Here is a 15,098-nt window from a genome sequence, read left to right as displayed (position 1 = left end):
GAGCATAAATAGAAGTTTATTAAGAAAGCTAAAGAAAATGAAATGGGCATAACCACACTGTGGTTTTGCTTAAACACAGCCTTTCACATTCATTAAGAGTCCTGGATTTCTTTTCAACTGGTTACTGAAAGGAGCTCTTTTATTTTTCCAGGCATAGTTTAGTGCCAGTAGGCATTTGCCTTGAAGCGTGATGGCTGTTCTCTAACCCTCACTATTGACAGTGTATTTCTTGGCTATTGCTATCATGGTTTAGGGTTGCCCTCCCAGATGGATGTTGAAAAGCATTCTACTGAAATACTTGTTTCTTGTCCCATGTCTCTATGTATTGTTCAGTTTGGGTACTAGGAAAAAGAGGAGGCGATCATCCTTATCTGATATGGAATTCTGTATGTGGGTCACAATTTAAATACCTATAAGTGTTCATGTGAGATGGTATCAGAACTAATGAAAAAACAAATGTACAAGAAGTGATGAATGGGATGCAATGAAATACTGAAGGAAATAATTAATGCTTTTATTTTATTCTAAAAAGGAGAATTTGTCTACAATTCTAAGAAAGGGTCTGAGGAGATTCTCTGTATTGTATTTTATAAAGAAAACTGGAGGTAAGACCAGGAGTAAAAAAGCCCTTTGACCCTCTCATGATGAACTGATTCTTATTGTGGTTGACACTGAGAAAAGCTTTCTTATTGGCATGTTAATCTCAGAATGAGGAAGGGATCTTTAGAATTCATCTCATCCATTCCTGTTTTCAAGAAGGAATTCATTTGTAGAATTTCAACCAATCCACAGATCTTTTTGGAGTATGTATTATTTGCCCACCATTATTTTAGGCTACAGGGGGTTTATATTAGTTTATATTTTCTACCATTTGGACATGAGAAATTCCTGTTTTAAAGACCTACCAAGAAGCAAGAAAGGACGGTGCTAATAATTAAGCAAGAACTAACATTTAGTAGCCAAATATTAATGCATCACAGTGCTTTCATGTATTTAACCTCCATCCTCCAACTGATGCCATGAAGCAGGCATCATTATCCTCCTTTTACAAAAGAGAGAGAATAAAATAATTTTCACACAACATTAAGATAATAGTGGCCAAGCCAAGATTTGAATCTAGGACTCATTCCTTTTCCATCAAAACATGCTGGAAACATCTACTCCAGACTTACTTACTTAACTCCCTCCCTTCTTCCCTTACTCCCTCCCTCCCTCTTTCCTCCCTTCCTTTCCTCCCTCCAGAGGCACTCAACCACTGAGCCACATCCTCAGTCCTATTTATTTTTTATTTTGGCACTGGGTCTTTATAAGTTGTTTAGGGCCTTGCTAAGTTTCTGAGACTGGCTTTACACTTGCAATTCTCCTGCTTCAGCCTCCTGAGCTCCTGGGATTACAGGTGTGCACCACCGCACCCGGCTCCAGACATTATTGAACACATCTCATGCTCTTCCCAGATCTGTCATACTACTCTTTGAGCTAAAAAAAAAAAAAAAAACCCAGAAAAACAGAAACAAGAACAAACAAAAAGTCATTATCATCCTCTTTATGAGAATGTCATACTCTTATTTGTTAAATTTGCTTTCTTTTAAATATCTATAATTTTTCTTTTCAAATTCTGCCAACATAAATTTTCCCTTTTCTATTAACTAAAATTCTTAAGGTTTGGGGATGTCACTTATCCTTCAGTATACCTTGGGTTTTCTAGCTTGCTACTGAGGATTATTTCATATTTTTCCAGCTTTCTAAGATAATCTGTTCTGCAATTCAACAGTGAATCATCACTGGATATTAAACAGTTGACAGGATGCCTGGATTTGTCACAAGAGTAATCATACAACATAAACTTTAGAAATTCTGTTGCTGGCTAGATTTCTGGCATCCTTATACTTCTAGAATAGTGGAATATATATTTCTGTGTTTACTGCACAGACTTATGAACTGTGAATAGAATTTTAATAATAAAGTGCACTATGGTTAGTTATTAAATTAAAACTATGAAAAGTAGTTAAAGGAAGATTGTCATCTCTCTGTAACAATGACCGTTATCATGCCCATAATCCTTATCTCATACTGCAATCGGTTTTTCACTTGATTCTAGAAATTTACTCATAGTATAATTTTCTGATATTCATGAAAATATTTTAAAAGTTAACTTCTTTCTCCTTTGCTCATCATAACAATGAAATGGCTGATACTCATAGAAAAATGAGTGTTTTGAATTGAGGGTGTACAGAGGACACTATTATTTTGAGGATTACATCACCAAATTGTCTTAAACAATTTTGATTTTAAAAATTACCTTAGAACTAAGGTAACATTGATACCTTTGGTCTGGCTATCATCTTAAACGGGGATGTGAGTACTGAATCTCCTTATGGTAAAATAAACTTTAGGCAATCAATACTTGCAGTACAAGGACAGGGGGTAATGGTTATTTAAGCACCTGAGTCACTGTGAAGGATCAAGGAAAGATTTCTAAGTCCAAAGTTAGGAGAATGATGAACATTCAGGTAGGCACCTGAATAACTACCTACCTGTATGTGAGATGACAGGAGTAAAATGAGAGGATTTAAGATACAGAAGGACTATATAGTATGTACCTAGTAATTCAGCACTGATCAAAGGAGAGAAATAGGTCATCACAGTAGTATCTGAGTGTTGTGATCCTTGATTCTAGGATGAGATTGTCCAGTCCTGATTATCTGCTTAGTATATTAGAAACAAATGTTTAGGGCTAGATGAGAGGAAAGATTTTCTATTACTCTAAATCTGTGCTGCCCACGAATAAAACTACTTGCTACATGTGGCTATTTAATAATTCAAATCAATTAAAAATAGCCAAAATTAAAATTCAGTTTCTTAGTCATACTAACAACATTTTAAGTGCTTCATTACCATATCTGATTAGTGGGTACCAGATTAAACAACAAAGATGTTTCCATTGTCATAGAAAGCTCTGTTGGACAGTATTGTTCTGTATTATAAAATTAAGACTTTAAGGCTAAACCTTTTGGGAATCTCTAATACTATCAAAATGTAGAATCTATAGCTATCTATAGAAAGATATTTCTGATAGTGTACTTTGAAGATACCAATAAATAATATGTCAAATTTAGTGAGGCTTCTGAAAATAGGATTTTAATGGAAGAAGTCTATTATATTGTTTGTTTTGAAATTGGTCTTCATAATTTTTTACTGATTTGCATATTGTTGCAATAAATATAGACTTTTTTTCTCCTGAAGAAGATTATTAAAATCTTGTTGGAATGGATCATAACTTATATACAAAGCTATTGAAATTATATTAAAATCTATTTTTCTTACATGTACACTGTGTGCTTGGTGAAGCATATCAGCTTTTGTGAGTTATTTGAAATTTTTCTCATCTCCACTGATGACCGATGAGAAAGTTGATATTTCTATCTTTCCTTCATCTAACTGTCAGCAAGGCAGCCTCTTGTTTTGAATGCTATTTTTAATTGTATTTAATACACGTTTTATGTGTGCATTTTTCATTGTGTTTAATATAGATTTTTGTGTATTTATGTGTCAAAGAGAGGCAAACATGTACACAGTAAAGACAGAGAGACTCTGAGAGATTGGACATGTTAAGAAAAATACTAAAGAGGAAGTAAGTAAAATTTTATGTTTTTCCTTCAAAGTAAATAGAACTCAGAGAAAGAGATTGAACCACCGGTCTGCATTTATGAGCAGGTATCTAACATTTTCTTTGATATCCTAAATTCATGCCAGCTAGGATTCCTGGGCATAAAATGAGACTCTTTATAGAACTCTGATACTATCCTAGCATCCAATGTCCAGGTAGTATCTTAGAGTCAATTATCTTAGATTCAAGGTTCAGAAATGAAACTAATCAAAGTTACAAAAGTATACAGGTCTAATGTGAGATTTAACAAAGGGGATTTCAAGATCTCTTGAGGTGCTTTGTAACTTTTAGAAGAAAACTCCCCAAATTTCTTTGTTTAGAGTATTTGCTTTTTTGACTTTGGCATCAACGGTTCTTAAACATTCCTGGTCACTGATGCCATGAAACCAAAATAAATGTCTATCAAGACATAGCTTGATAGATCCAAACTGGCTCCAAATTTCTGACAGGAAAATGCAAATTAGAAAGGAACAATAAGATATCATTCAGGCAAGCAAAAAATTAAGTGTGAGAAGCTGCAATTCTCATAAACTATGGTAGGATTACGATTTTATTCAGCTACTCTGAAAACAGTTTAGCTGTATTTATCAAAGATGAAGATGCATGTACTATAAATTAGCAACCCAAATTTTATGTTTACATATTTATATCCTAAAGGAACTCTTATACATATATAGGAATGTTACTGTAGCATTGTTTTTTTTTAAAAAAAAAATCTTTATTTTATTTATTTATGTGATACTTAGGATCGAACTCAGCACCCACATATGTGAGGCAAGTGCTGTACCACTGAGCCACAAACCCAGTCCCATATAGCATTATTTTTAATGGCTGTCAAAATATAGACGCAGTCATAATATGGAAAAAAGCAGTCAAATAAACAAGAGCTATTCATATCAACATGTATGAATTTAAAAACATATTCTAAAATGAAAGATACAAAATCACATGTATAGTATATAATTTATATAAATTGAAAAAATAAAATAATACTAGAGATATTTGTTTATAAACTAATATATAGTAATAGTATAAAACATGTATTGAATTGATAAATACTAAATTTAGTATATTAAATATTCAACAACAACAAATAAAAACAAAGGCAGGTTCTGCCTCTGGAACATAGGAAACAGCCAGATAAATGTTATCATCTGGTATTAGAGCCACCACCTTTTTTCAAATATCCATGGTGCTCTTTGCTTCACCAGCAGAAGCTTTCAAAGTTGTTTTAGCTTCCTCAAAGTGTCCGTTTAAAGTGTGACTGTTGGCCTCTCCCTGACTTCCTGTCACAGGATGAGTGAGGATATCTGAGTCTTCGGTCAATTGGAGGAGGTTCTGGCCACAAAAACAAAAATTCATTCTCTTATCAATGTGGCATTTTAAGGTATACCTACAAATCCCAACCATTTTTTAAATTTATATTTTCATTAACCTACCTGGAAAAATTTGTAAGTGATGATTTTATATCTAGGTATTAGGGATAAGAGATGACTAAGAAATGGGCCTGTTGGGAGCCCACAGTGTCCAATAGCATACACAGACAATAGTAACAATTGTATTTAGTTCATGCTTTGAAAGATACTTAAAAGGAATCGAGTAAAACATTATTTATTTTTCCCTTCAATGTAAATAAAAGGATTGTCTCTCAAAGAACAAGAATGAGTTGCATGTATAGATCATTGTCACATTTTCTCCAGTAACTTAAATGCCTGACAACTAGGATTAATATTTATATTTCTAACCCAGAGTTCTTTCTTGAGCTTCAAATTTATATGCCCAGTTTTCTGCAGAATATTTCTATTAAAATTTTTAAATTGAACATGTCTAAAAAGGAACTCCTGATTTTTCTTTCCCAGATTACCACACTTAATTTTTTTTTCCCATCTCAGTAAATGCCAAGTCTGTCCAAGGTGCTCAAGTCAAACTTGGAATCAATCATGATTCCTCATTATGATGGTGTATTTCATCCTTTTGTTCCTCCCTAATCCACCTAAACTTGCTCTGTTCTCTGGGTGTTCAATTATAATTATGGGCTCCATCAGTGATAGGCTTCCATTTGGATTGAATTTATGGGAGACAATGAGGAGTGTGGGAGGACAGTGAGGTAGGTGTCTTCTCCCTCCCCTCTGTTCTTTCATTTCCAGATTGATGTGGCTTGGTTGTGAGCTCTTCTTGACCCTTTCCCTACAGCTACATTATCTAGGTTCCAGGAACCGCCATTCTTTCTACTTATCCTTCAGGCTTAAGTATAGTAAGAGCTTCATCCTATAACTAGCTTCTGGATACATCAGTACCCCTTGTTATTTTCCTTATATTATGCCCAATATTCTTCATAAATATTTTTTTCTTTAACTATCCTTAAAAGTATCCAATTTGAATGTCCCACCACCTTGATCAAGCCACTGATCTCTCTTGCCTGAATTATTATAGTAACAGCATCCATGCTGTTCTCTGCAGTGTATTTTCCACCCACAAATCAGACTCTACCTATCCTATACAACTGAAGTTAAATCACATCACTCCTTTGCTGAAAAACCCTCTAAGGATCCATGTACATATTTCATATATATATATATATATATATATATATATATACACACACACACACATATATATATACACACATATATATATGTATATACACACATATATACATGTATATTTGTTTTAATATATATCTTTAAATATATATATTGTATAGTGTATGTATAATATATAATATATATTTTATATATATAGTACTGGGTATTGAACCCAGAGGTGCTTAATAATTGAGCCACATCCCCAGCCCTTTTTATATTTTTACTTTGAGACAAGGTCTCACTAAGTTGCTTAGGGCCTTGCTCAATTGCTGGCCCTAAGCTGGCTTTTGAATTTGTAGTCCTTCTGCCTTAGCCTCCTGAGCTCCCGGGGTTACAGTCCTGTACCACCACACCCAACAGGATCCCCATATTAATCTGAGTAAAGGCCAAAATCCCTGTGATGACCCTAAAGGCCCTATGAATATATATAGGGTTCCTTTATACCTCTTTGACTTCATCTTCTATTGTTCTCACCTTTGCTTTTTTTGTTTTTAATATGTCTATCTACTAATTCCTCAAAGAGGCACCACTGTAGGACATTTGCATTCGTTGTTTATTCTTCTTATGATGCTTGGCTCTTAAATATTCATGGAAGACTTTTAGCTCCTTCAAGTTCTTGCTCAAATGTCATTTTCTTAGGGAGACCTATTTTGACCATCTTGTTTAAAATTGGGAACTTTTCCCATCTACTCAGCTTTAAGTTTCTTATATCGTTTATTTCCTCTTAATATTTCCTTAATTGGCCATTTCTTTCATTTATTGTCTGAGTTCCCCCACTAGAAAGTGACTTATGTGAAAATGAGTTGTATGTAGGTCCACTGGTTGACCCAAGATGATAAACAACTGTTGATTGACTGATTGTTTGAATGACTCTATTGAAGCCTGGCACAATGGCGTGTACCTGTAATACCAGTGACTCTGGAGACTGAAGCAGAAGAATTACAGATTTGGAGCCAGTTTCAGCAACTTAGTGAGGCTCTAAGCAATTCAGTGAGACCCTGTGTCAAAATAAAAAAGAATCATAATCAAAAGGGCTGAGGATTTGTAGCTCAGTGATGAAATGATTAAAGTGAGTCTAGGTTCAGTCCCCAGTACCAAATTTTTTTTTAAAAGTTGAATGTCTATAGTGAGTTAGAGAGATATATAGGAAGCCCGTGAATGTGGAAGGTGGCTATTTGGAGCAGTTTCTTTTATTCTGTCTCTTTTCAATCTACCAATATGCAATGGCTCCCAAAGGGGAGTTTTTAATTAATTTATATTGCAAGACCACAGATAAATTTGCCTCCTTATGACAATAGATCTAAATTTTGGAAGTTCCTCTTTTAACTAAAGTCACAGATGTAGGACTCATGAAGGCAAGAACATAGATAGCCAGTTTCTTTTCTGATTTAAAAGGACAATAGTTTTAGAATGTGTTTGCTTCTTCATATGATCATTCTTGAAATATTATATTACATAAGCTAGAGATTACTAAAATTTCTGTTCATAAATAGCAGTTTAACTCTGAAGGAAGTTGTCAGTAAATCAGGTGCAAAGCAGTTTTATCATACCTTATATGATTTTTCTGCTTTTTTCTCAAACATGTTTCACATCAGGAAGTCTCATTTAAAAATAAAAAATTAAATCAGATTTGAAATTTCAGCTAATATTAATAACTATGATGACTTTCAGAAGGTTTATCCTGGATTGTTTTTCAAAATTTGGATTTCATAGAATATTTTTAAAAGAGTTCTGTATCAAGAGAATAGCTAGACAAGAAGATAGACTTCTTTTGTGAATATGTTTTACTTTGTTGACATAATGTGAAAGTTATATAGTCTAAACTAATCTGCTCAAACTCTTGTGATTTCCTTAGGTTTGTCATTGGATTTGGAAAAACAGTTATTTTTAAGACAAAGAAAGTATTTGTTGAACTTCCAGTATGTGTCAAGCATTTTGCCAGGTATTTTTACCTATGTTCTTAAATTCTTTGAAACAACTTTATTGTGATATAATTCACAAACCATATAGTTCATCCTTTTATTTTTAGTATATTAGTTAGGCAGCCAGAACCACAATCAATTTTAGAATATAATGCTCAAAGGCTACTCTTTTTTTAATTAGCTTCCCATGACAGTACAATGATCTTGACAATTCATACATTTGAATCAAATGGGGTATAATTTCTCATTTTTCTGATTGTACAGTTTGCAGAATCACATTGGTCATACAGTCACCTATATACATACAGCAATAATAATGTCTATTTTATTCTGCTACCCTTCCTACTCTTTAGTAGCCACCTCCATTTTATCCCAACCCCTAAACAACCACTAATCAACTTTCTATCTCTATAGATTTGCCTAATTCTGGAAATTTCTTGAAAATGGAATTATATAATATGTGGACTTTTGTGACTGACTTCTTCCACAATGTTGTCAAGGCTCATTTATGTTTTAGCTTGTATGAATACAGGTTGAGTATCCCTTATCAAAAATGCTTGGAACATAAGTGTTTCAGATTTTGGATTTTTGGGGGATTTTGGAATATTTCTTATACAAAATGAGAGACCTTGGGAATAGGAACCAACTCTAAACAAAAAAAAATTATTTATGTTTCATACATACCTTATACACAATGCCTGCAGGTAATTTTATACAATATTTTTTGTGTGTGCCTGTGTTTTGACTAGGATGCATCATATGAGGTCAAGTGTGGAATTTTCCATTTATGAGGACATTGGTGCTCAAAACTCCCAGATTTTGAAGCATTTCAGATTACATATTTTTAGAGTAGAAATGTTGAATCTGTACTTCATTCACTTTTATTGTCAAATAATATTCTACTATGTGGATATATATCACATTTTGTCAATTCATCAGTTGATGGATATAGGTTGTTTCATTTTTTTTTACTATTATGGAACATTTTTGTACAAGTTTTTGTTTGTGGATATATATTTCCATTTCTCTTGGGTATAAATACCTAGGGAAAAAAATACTGGGTCATATAGTAACTGTGTTTGGCCTTTTGAGGAACTGATAATTGTTTTCCAAAGCAGGTATATCATTTTGCATTCCTACCAACAGTGTATGTGTGTTACATTCCTTCATATACTCTTTTATTTAAGAACATTGAAAAAGTATATTTCAAATATTTAACAATAATTCCTCTACAAAGATATAAATCTTATTTTTATGTGGAAAAACTAAGGTTCAGAAAAAGTATAAATAATTTGTCTAAAACCTCAAAGCCTAGTAAATGTTAGAGCTAGTTTTCAAACTTGATTCTAATTTAAACCAACTCTTTTCATTCATTCTAAAATTGTATTTAGTATTTCCAGAAATATTTTTGAGGATCATTTACATTCAGCACATATTTGAGTGTCTATCATGACTTGGTAATTGGAGAAACAGTTAACTCAGTTTGCTCACAGACTACTGAGACTAGTGGCTCAGAATCACTTACATATAGGACAGCAATTTGCAAACATTTGAATCTTTTTTAATAATAATAAAAATTAATGAGGACCTCAAAAATTTTTTATTTTGTGGCTATATCTATTGATGTGTATAGTATTAGAAATTAAAAAGGAAAAAATTAAAGCATTTATTAATTCATTAAAAATAACAAAACTATTATTTATTAAACAACATGACGTTTACAAAAATAACTTGAAAGAGTGGCACTGATTTACATTTTTCAAATTTCTTTAAAGTCAAGCTCAATAGAAGATTGAATTCTCATGTATGCTTCTGCATTCAATCTGTTGTAATGTTATATTAATTTGAAGTATGTGAAGCACCATACATGCACCATACATGTATGAAGTATTTCAATGGCATTTTTTCAGATAATTGTGGTGTTTTTCTTTTTTTATTATATCAAAATTTAAAAGTAATATAAAGGTTAATTGTAATTGTAATCTGAAACATAATGGCTTCTTCATACTTTATTACATTACATGAAGTCCATTGGTCTAACTTATACTTTGAATGTTTCTTTTACCAGTGCATGATTTTGTAACATCTCCTGTGATCATTTGGAAAATGTTGGATTTCTGAGTTTCTAAATGCTGTTATATTTCATGATATAATAATTTTATTTTTATTTTTTTCATATTTTATTGGTGCATTATAATTGTATAATGCACATAATTACATAATTATACATAATGGTGAGATTTGTGGTTACATATTCATACATGCACACAATAAACAATATATTTTGGCCAATATCATTTCAAAGTATTTCCCCTTTCCTTCCTGTCCTCCCTCCCTTTTTTGGTCCCTTTAAGAATCACATCTATTAATATCATTTGTTAATTTGAAATTTCAGATTTTGTTATCGACAATACATACTATTAATTGTTTTTATTGAATTAAAAAGCTTGCTTCATGTCATGTTTTTGGAAAATATCTTTTAAAGATCCAAGTCTGAAAAACCATTCTTAGTCTGTCAGTAGTTCTGTCAAGTATAAATGGTTTTATGAAAAAAGCTTTCAATTCATATCTCAAAGAATCACAGAAGTGCTTTTCCTAAAGACAGCCACTGTATTTTGGTTTGCGGCAGGAATATTTTATTTGTGTTTCTCATTAAGGTATGCATATTATTTTATAAAGTTTAATCCAAGTTGAGATATAAGAAAGTTAATATTTTTCTTACCACTTCATCAAGTATTTTTAAGTGAAACTGACATTTTAAAAAATGCAAGTGCATGGTCACAAAAGGCTTCACTGGTCACCAGTACAATTCAGTGTCATTGCCTTAGTTTGTGCTACAGCACCAGCAGTTTCACCCACCATTGCCTTTGCACCATAGGACAAATGCCAATAGAGTGAAAAAGACAAAAAAAAATCCAGGTAATATTATAAAAATAGTTATAATATAATTTATGTGTGTGTCTGTATTATACTTGTACCCTGCTGGTGCCCAAAATGCTTTCTGGAACATATAAAAGTTAAATGTATGGGAGTCAATTGATAGCTGCATCTGTAATGCCTGTGAATGACAGGAATTCTAAGAAAATTAAATGTTTATTTTTGAAGTTTCATTGACTAATGTCTATATGATTACTTAAAATATTAAATAGAAGGAAATTAATTTATTTAAAAATGTTCTAATTTCAAGTTCTATTCTCTTAACTGTGTCTAAGTGACCTTTAGTAGAAGTAATATTTTTATGTTAGGAAGAAGAAACTCATTAATAATGAGTTAACCTTGAGCAAGAGACATGTTATTCTTAATAACTTCAAGAATTGTACAATATAATTTACCAATGTTAATTCTTATACGATATCACCATAAAAGCATGTAAAAATAACATAAAATTATCTCCTTACTCTGCATGTGCTAGCTTCATTGCATATGCCATAGACAACCACCATTGGTATGCAAATATGTATGAAATACATTTCTACCCATATTCCATTTTGTAAAAATTGGATTTTTAAAAAATAAAAATACATAAAGTCCTTTTATAAAAAAGATTAATTTAGACTATATTTATGTTATTCTTGGGGACAAAATTTTTTTCATTAACCTTCAGAATCTAGAACAGTACATAGAAATAACAGTACATATTTTTAAATGAATAAATTAATTCTTTTTACTATCTTAAGTGCTGTCTACATATTATTCCTAGCTATCAACAACTTTTATATCTTCCTCTTTGGATAAACATTTGTTTTGTTCCTAGATTTTGCTTTTGATGTAACACTGCAGTAGAAAAGAAGGATGGAAAAGTGTTTTAGGTGATGTGAACTGCATATATAATATCTGGAAGCATGAGAGAGAAATGACTTTTCTGGGGAATTTGACGTTTTTGTGAAAATATTGTGTGTGTGTGCAATTGTAGTTGAGATGGGAAGGTGCTAAAAGTTGGACAACAAAAGTGAGAGATGAAACTAGCTGGGCAATCAAGGACACAATCAGAAAGTGCCATATGATTATGTTAAAAAGCCTGGACCATATTGGTGGAGTGCCATTGAAGAGTTTAAACTGAAGGAGTTACATAATCATATCTACCATACCTGAATTCCCAGCTTTCAAGAGGTTGGAATAGTGATGTTTTATAGTCAATAAAAGTGTCTATGATTATAGAGCTATATTAAACATTTAAAATAAGATAAATGATAATATTCCATATTATGCAACATTTATTTTTCATTGTTAGGATAGACTCTACAATGGATTTTCATAGAGACATATGATCATAATGGCAAGTATTTACTGAGTGCTATGTGAAGACACTGTTCCAAGAACTTTATATGTATTAATTTGTATACAAATTATAACCCCCTATAGAAATAACCCCCTATTACTATTCCAGTTTCATAAAAGAGATCAGTACTACCAAACTTACAGCCATAGAGAGTGGGAGAGAGCTAAGAATTAAAACTAAGCAATATGGCTCTAGAGCTCATACTTTTAAACACTTTACCATACTGCTGCCTCAACCTGATTATTATTAAAATATGCAAATTCACTGAACTTATATATAAAACTGTAGTAAGTCAAATAACTGAAAGTTATATTTTCTCATTTATAGAATGATGTAGTTTCACCTTCTATATTCTGCTTGTATTCTAGTAGTTTTTCTCTTGTGAATATAAAGATAAAAATATATTTTGTGAATAAGTGAGTTTGCTGATCAAACTGATATTAGTTTCAATATCACATATTATAAAAGAAACTGATTTTAAAATAAAGATTATTTTTAAATGAAGCAAAAAAATTACCTGGAAAGTCAATGCTAGGACACATGTTAATATATAATGTTAACCTAATGAGGTATGTGTATGTATACATACAATGTGTATTCATTCTTTTTTTGAGAGAGAGAGAGAGAATTTTTTTAATATTTATTTTTTAGTTATCGGCGGACACAACATCTTTGTTTGTATGTGGTGCTGAGGATCAAACCTGGGCCGCACGCATGCCAGGCGAGCGCGCTACCGCTTGAGCCACATCCCCAGCCCCAATGTATTCATTCTTATGTAATGTAAAAAACCTTACATTACTGAGAATAATCAGTTCTCAGTAATGTAAGGTTTTTTTGTAAGTGCTACCAAGACATTAATGATCTTTATAGAGACAGGCAAAATTGTACAATTTTCATAACATATTAGAATTGCTAAGAACTTACACTCAAGGAATATTTCCAGAACTGTAATCAACAAATAGAAGTGTCCTTATACATGATCTAGTCCAACTACTCATTTTACAGATGGGTAAATGAAGGCCCAAAGAGTTACTTGTACAAGGTAGCAAAATGCACTAGAAGCCAGATCTCTTGATTCACACACAATTTTTTTATGTAATAAATATTTTATGTATTCTAATAGTTCTTATTAGACATCCCCAAAATTATGGGAATCATGCTATTTTTGAGATTCTTATTTTATATTTCTCAGTCATTTTCTATATGCTAACATGTCCTCACTAAATACATATCTGTGTGATTTAACTGGTTTCGTTTTGCCTGTAAGCCTTTATAACTCTGCATTTTTGTTCTACATTTTTTTCAATTTTTTGTTTTTTAATTATTATTTTTTGATTTTATTTTGATGCTTTGTTTCCCAAGGAACTCAGACTGTTGTTCTTTATAACCTTGCTCTTATTTAAAGGAAACTCTGATCTTGAGAATCACTGAAGGACTCCAGTTTTCCACCACGTGGGCCAATGAAATGCAAGGGTTCTTGTGGCTCATAGAATATTCCAGTTGTTAAACTTGATCAGTGGTGGATACTGATGTCTTTCTAAATACATACATAACTGTTTTCATAATAAACAAACCCTGATTTGCCATTTCTGAAAAAGTATCACTTAAATTATGATTAACATCTCTAAAACAGCATACAGATGACCAATCACATGCTGGTTATAGAGTGAAATTCTCAGTATCATTGTGTTATGGCTTGGTAAGGTGTCCCCCAAAAGCTTCTTGATAATGTAGGAATATTCAGAGGTAAAATGTTTATTTGATTGTCTGGATTTTACACCTGTGTTTTTTTATTTAATAATTGTCTCCTTTCACCTAAGAAGTATCCTAGTTTGGATAACATATAAACAACTTCACATGATAGAATTCCTTTCAACAAGTATTTTTTTTTTAAGATTCACTATATGTTGGAACTGTTCTAGGAGGAAAGACACCAGCTTGTGTTAAACAAGTTAAAAGACAAATGACATATCAAGTAATTCAGAAAGGTTTTATACATTATTATTACAAGAAGGTGATTAGGTAAATTGTCTTTAATATGGAACACATCAAGATAAACTCTTCCTTGGTGAATGATAATTTAGTACTATTAGAAGAGTGTTAAGTATTTAGACTGAAAGGAACTTAACAACATTTTAGAAAGAACTATTCTACAGATGTGTCAGGATAATAGAAATAATGCATTGTTTTTATAATGTCAATTATCACCTTAAGTATTTTTCAACTTTTTAAAAATTGTAGGTACAAAAGAAATGAGTTGCAAATATCCATTTAATTAAATTTGGTAAATTGAAGAGGATTCATAAATAGTAACTTGTAAAAGGTTATTCAATATACTTTCTTGAACTATAGAAATCAAATCAGCTGGACAAAATCATCTTGTCTGATAGAAGTATATTAAAACTGAGTAAGAGGCATAGATTAAAAAAATGTTGGGCCAGGTGTGCTGGCTCATGCCTGTAATCCTTAGCTCTAAAGGCTAAGGCAGGAAGATCACAAATTCAAAAGCCAGCCTCAGCAATTTGAGGGTGTAAGTTAGCAAGACTTTGTCTCTAAATAAAAATTTAAAAAGGGCTGGGAATGTGGCTTAATGGTTAAGTGTCCCTGGGTTCAATCCCTGGTACCAAAAAAAAAAAAAAAAAAAA

General features: G+C 32.0%; 1 protein-coding gene across 11 annotated transcripts in view; it reads left to right on the top strand.

Annotated features, from left to right (window-relative positions):
• LOC107158126 (SRY-box transcription factor 6) overlaps positions 1–15,098 on the top strand; it is a 290,105-nt gene that overhangs the window by 67,228 nt on the left and 207,779 nt on the right. For 7 of the 11 annotated variants that reach the window (XM_048788408.1, XM_048788410.1, XM_048788414.1 and 4 more), the window contains exon 3: positions 8,108–8,194. The exons of the other annotated variants lie outside the window; for them this stretch is intronic. In XM_048788408.1, the coding sequence (XP_048644365.1) occupies positions 8,108–8,194 (87 nt within the window). The remainder of the gene's footprint in view (positions 1–8,107; positions 8,195–15,098) is intronic. 11 annotated transcript variants of the gene reach the window in all.

Source organism: Marmota marmota, unplaced genomic scaffold (assembly GCF_001458135.2).
Source record: "Marmota marmota marmota unplaced genomic scaffold, marMar, whole genome shotgun sequence".
NCBI lineage: Eukaryota > Metazoa > Chordata > Mammalia > Rodentia > Sciuridae > Marmota > Marmota marmota.
The sequence above is the reverse complement of the archived record's forward strand: the minus strand, read 5'-3'. Positions and strand labels throughout refer to the sequence as shown.